The sequence below is a fragment of the Barbus barbus genome (genome assembly GCF_936440315.1).
Source record: "Barbus barbus genome assembly, chromosome: 16".
NCBI lineage: Eukaryota > Metazoa > Chordata > Actinopteri > Cypriniformes > Cyprinidae > Barbus > Barbus barbus.
Genome location: NC_136744.1, coordinates 30,564,328 through 30,570,327, shown reverse-complemented (window position 1 = coordinate 30,570,327; position 6,000 = coordinate 30,564,328). Strand labels below are relative to the sequence as shown.

Sequence of the window (6,000 nt, the reverse complement as noted above, 5' to 3'; positions counted from 1 at the left end):
TGCATTTATTTGATCAGAAACACTGTAAAATATTATTATAATGTAAAACAGCTGTTTTCTAAGTGAATATCTGTTCAAATGTAATGTATTTCTGTGATGTGCAGCTGTATTTTCAGCATCATTACTCCAGTCTTCAGTGTCACATGATCTTCAGAAATCATAATAATATACTGATTTACTGCTCAACAAACATTTCTGATTATTATCAATGTTGAAAACATATTTAATCTTTTAATATATATAAAAAACAATACAATATTCCACAATTTAGATGCCAATAAAAACAATATTCCACAATATTTTTATGGAAACTGTGATACTATTAATTTTTCAGGATTCACAGATGAATAGAAAGTTTATTTGAACAGCATTTATTTGAAATAGTAAAGACATGTATAATGTTCCAAAAGATTTCTGTCACCTTAGAGCAATTTAATGCATCCTTGGAGAATAACAGGTTGTACTGACCCCAAACTTTGGAACAGCTGTATGCAGAGACACACTGATGTCAGTAAATGTGCTGAAAAGATTCTGATCTTCTGGTTTTCTCTCAGATGTCGGTGAACGTCTCCAGGGCTCTGATGTTGGCGCAGCAGCTCTCGTCTCTCACCAGCAGGGCGGCGCTGTTTGGAGATGTGATGGATGTGATATTCGTCACTCATCTGGTAGAAAAACTCACACGTCTGGTGGATCATGTCAGAGAGGTGAGAATCCCATCCCATCAGGATTCTGAGTATTTCTTCAACTCAAATCCAATCAAGCATTCCTAATGTAATAAAAATTGCTGTTTAAGAAAAGCAAGGTTGTCTTGATCTTTAAAGCTACAGTATTTTTCCTAGTTTTGCACCTAATGAAATGTGCAGTAATAGGCTACTCTTGATGGATCACTGCAAATTGATGTTCTTCCTCAGTATTTATGTCTTGTTTTCCAGTAGATATATCTAAACATCCTTAAATCAAGATATTTACTGGAGATGCAAAAAGACAAAAGTTAAGAAATGTTGTTTTTTGAGAAACTGAAAATGAACATCAAAATGAGGTGTTTATGATTAAAACAAGAACAAAAATATCTGCCAGTGGAGTCATAAAAATGTAATTCAGAGGGAAAAAAGTTTATTTTTCTGATTCCATTGGCAGATTTTCTTTCTCATTTAAGCATAAGTTTACTTCATTTTGATCAGTTTCCCAGAAAACAAGATATTTTTGAAGAAAATTGTTCTCTTGTCTTTGCTTAAACAGTTGAAATTTGAAACCTCATTAAGACACATTTCTGGGAAACGTGTCAAAATAAAGTGGGTTTAATTTGGCCAACATAATAAACAGAAAATACTAACTCCCAAAAGCAATCTGTCTAATCTAACAAATAAAATAAAAAAAAATAAAAAAATATTACACTACCTCCCCTGCTATCCTTAAACAGCAGAAAAAGTGTAGACAAAATAAATGGCAACCACCTCCCTACAACTTCCCACAAAAAAGAAGAAATCTAAATAAATCTTGGTCTTAACAAAAAAGAAAATAACTTGCATGTTTATATATATACAGTATCTCACATTTTTGTTATATCTTTTCATGTGACAACACTGAAGAAATGACACTTTGCTACAATGAAAGGGAAAGGGGAAAGGGAAGTGGTGTGTGGCCAAGTATGGTGACCCATACTCAGAATTTGTGCTCTGCATTTAACCCATCCAAGTGTACACACAGTAGTGAACATACACACGGAGCAGTGGGCAGCCATTGCTGCGGCGCCCGGAGAGCAGTTGGGGGTTCGGTGCCTTGCTCATGGTATCAAGTGTGGAGAGAGTGTTGGTTATTCGCTCCCCCACCTACAATCCCTGCCAGACCCGAGACTCGAACCCACAACCTTCGGGTTACAAGTCCAACTCTCTATCCACTAGGCCATGACTGCCTAAAGTAGTGAGTGTACAGCTTGTATAACAGTGTAAATTTGCTGTCACCTCAAAATAACTCAACATACAGCCATTAATGTCTAAACCGCTGGCCACAAAAGTGAGTACACCCCTAAGTTAAAATGTACAAATTGGGCCCAAAGTGTCAATATTCTGTGTGGCCACCATTATTTTCATGAGTTCACCAGAGCTTCACAGGTTGCCACTGGAGTCCTCTTCCACTCCTCCATGACGGAGCTGGTGGATGTTAGAGACCTTGCGCTCCTCCACCTTCCGTTTGAGGATGCCCCACAGATGCTCAATAGGGTTTAGGTCTGGAGACATGCTTGGCCAGTCCATCACCTTTACCCTCAGCTTCTTTATCAAGGCATTGGTCGTCTTGGAGGTGTGTTTGGGGTCGTTATCATGTAGGAATACTGCCCTGCCGCCCAGTCTCTGCTTCAGTACAGTACATGTTGGCATTCATGGTTCCCTCAATGAACTGTAGCTCCCCAGTGCCGGCAGCACTCATGCAGCCCCAGACCATGACACTCCCACCACCATGCTTGACTGTAGGCAAGACACACTTGTCTTTGTACTCCTCACCTGGTTGCCACCACACACGCTTGACACCAAATAAGTGATCTGAACCAAATAAGTTTATCTTGGTCTCATCAGACCACAGGACATGGTTCCAGTAATCCATGTTCTTAGTCTGCTTGTCTTCAGCAAACTGTTTGCGGGCTTTCTTGTGCATCATCTTTAGAAGAGGCTTCCTTCTGGGACGACAGCCATGCAGACCAATTTGATGTACAGGTACATCTAAAAAAATGTGAATATCGTGAAGAAAAAGGTAAATATTTTTTGTCACTCATTTCAGAAAGTGAAACCCGTATATTATATAGATTCATTACACACAGAGTGAAATATTTCAAGCCTTTATTTCTTGAAATTTTGATGATTATGGCTTACAGATAATGAAAACCCAAAATTCAGTATCTTCGAAAATTAGAATATTAAATAAGATAAATAAAAAAAGGATATTTTAATCAGAAATGTCAGGCTTCTGAAAAGTATGTTCATTTCTATGCACTCAATTCTTGGTTGGGCTTTCTTTTGCATGAATTACTGCATCAATACGGCGTGGCATGGAGGCGATCAGCCTGTGGCACTGCTCAGGTGTAATGGAAGCCCAGGTTGCTTTGATAGCGGCCTTCAGGTCATCTGCATTGTTGGGTCTGGTGTCTCTCATCTTCCTCTTGACAATACCCCATAGATTCTCTATTGGGTTCAGGTCAGGCAAGTTTGCTGGCCAATCAAGCACAATAACACCATGGTAATTGAACCAGCTTTTGGTACCTTTGGCAGTGTGGGCAGGTGCCAAGTCCTGCTGGAAAATGAAATCAGCATCTCCATAAAGCTTGTCAGCAGAAGGAAGCATGCAGTGCTCTAAAATTTCCTGGTAGATCGCTGCGTTGACTGTGGACTTCAGAAAACACAGTGGACCAACACCAGCAGATGACATGGCAGCCCAAATCATCACTGACTGTGGAAACTTCACACTGGACTTCAAGCAACATGGATTCTGTGCTTCTCCACTCTTCCTCCAGACTCTGGGACCTTGATTTCCAAATGAAATGCAAAATTTACTTTCATCTGAAAAGAGGACTTTGGAGCACTGAGCAACAGTCCAGTTCTTTTTCTCCACAGCCCAGGTAAGATGCTTCTGACGTTGTCTCTGGTTCAGAAGTGGCTTGGTAGCCCTTTTCCTGAAGACGTCTGAGCGTGGAGACTCTTGATGCACTGACTCCAGCTTCAGTCCACTCCTTGTGAAGCTCTCCCAAGTGTTTGAATCAGCTTTGCTTGACAGTATTCTCAAGCTTGCAGTCATCCCTGCTGCTTGTGCACCTTTTCCTACCCAAATTCTTCCTTCCAGTAAACTTTACATTTAATATGCTTTGATACAGCACTCTGTGAACAGCCACAGCTTTCAGTAATGACCCTCTGTGACTTACCCTCTTTGTGGAGGGCGTCAGTGATTGTCTTCTGGATCATTGCCAAGTCAGCAGTCTTCTCCATTATTGTGGTTTCAAAGAACAAGAGATACCCGGAATTTATACAGTAGGGATGGTCATTAATTGAAAGTCAAATGTAAATATTGTAATGTTTTGAGATACTGATTTGTGACTTTCATGAGCTGTAAGCTCTAATCATCAAAATTAAAAAGAAAAAAACTTTTAAAATGTTTTACTTTACATGTAATGTAAGGAAACTTTATATAGGAAAATAGGAATATAGGAAAATTTAACTTTTTTAAATAAGTTACAAGAAAAAATGATTTATATATATATATATATATATATATATATATATATATATATATATATATATATATATATATATATATATATATATATATATATATATATATATATAAAACTGAAATAAAATTTATAAATATAATATCTGCCAAAAATATTTTGTTACAAGCATACTTGAAATAATGTGTATATATATTATAAAACTGAAATAAAAATGAATAAAAATAATATTAATAAAAACTATTAAGATGTTTTAAAAAATGCTTAAAATGAGAAAAAATATCTGCCAAAATATCTTGTTATAAACAAGGTTATTATAGTTAACCAAACCAAAAACAATAATAAAAAAAAATTTGTTACTTGAAATAAAATAAAATAATCTTTAAATAAAATAAAATTTAAACAGAAAAACTTAAGCTTATTTTTATAAATTTTGTTTAACTTAAAATTTTATTTCAGCATTTCTCATTTTTATTCAGTTTAACTTGACATACTAAAATAACTAGAACTAAAAATGCATAAAACATGCTTAAAAACTGATAAAATTTACAAAATTGCTAACAATTTAACTAATATTAAAATAATAAAAAATATATATTCAAAATATTAATAAAATCTTTAATAGTATTTCAGTGATACTAAAATAATACTGTTTTTAAGCACTCACTTGATCTGAATAATTGTCATTCTATTGAAATTCACTTCTTGATTTAAAGATGTTTATATATTTGTGCTGGAAAACACTGAGTAAGACTGCCATGTTTGGCAGTGATCAGTGATTTCCGCTGAGGTAGACTGCAGTGGTGTATCTCACGCTCTGATGTGTGACTCAGTCTCTTCCTCTGCTGCTGTGTAATTTAGATGCCATTTGAATCACTGCACATTGTTATTAGCTATTTTCAGCTTTAAGTGTTATGTACAAATGTTCAGTCCACACGTTTAGCATTTTAATAACACCGGCGGATGCTCACACTCCATCACAAGACCTCGAGGAGGCTGTTTATGTGTGAATGACGAGAAAACACACTCACTCGCTTTGAGGATATTGGTATTAATTACATAACTCATGCTGCCATATGTGACCTGCAGGCCAGACGCACACTACATGCCAAGTATTCACATCTTATTGACTGTGCATTCAAGGTTTACATTTTGTGAGTACATGTTTTCACTGGGAAACGAACCTTATGGAAAGCAACAATGCAAATGAGTCAATTTATAATAGACAAAAAATAAAAAAACAATACTGTATAAAAATCAAGCATTATTAAATCATTATAAATCTAGTCTTGATATAGGCTATTCCATCAACATCATATATATATATATATATATATATATATATATGTATATGTTTATTATTGAGATGTTGTTATATGCATGTCAATTTTATTTAATTTCTTTATTTTCTTAAATATGTGGGTATATAGTATTTATAGAGTTGTAACTTTTAGTTTTAGTTACTTTTTCTTATCAAAAGCGTCTGCTAAATGACAAAAGTAAGTAAGTAAAGTAAAGTATATATATATCAGTCATGGCCAAAAATTTCGGCACCCTTGGTAAATATGATCAAAGAAGGCTGTGAAAATTAATCTGCATTGTTTTGATCTTTCATTTAAAAAATTCACAAAAATATAACCATTCATTGGATAATAAGAATTTAAAATGGGGGAAATATCATTATGAAATAAATGTTTTTTTCTAATACACATTGGCCACAATTAACGGCACCCTTTTATTCAATACTTTTTGAAACCTCCATCTGCCAGTTTAACAGCTCTAAATGT

At 35.1% G+C, this 6,000-nt stretch overlaps 1 protein-coding gene across 1 annotated transcript in view; it reads left to right on the top strand.

Moving 5' to 3' along the window:
• Nucleotides 1–6,000, top strand: part of LOC306882771 (adhesion G protein-coupled receptor A3-like) — a 156,587-nt gene that overhangs the window by 53,999 nt on the left and 96,588 nt on the right. Inside the window, exon 10 of the mRNA XM_079437648.1 lies at nt 555–704. Within this exon, the coding sequence (XP_079293774.1) occupies nt 555–704 (150 nt within the window). The remainder of the gene's footprint in view (nt 1–554; nt 705–6,000) is intronic.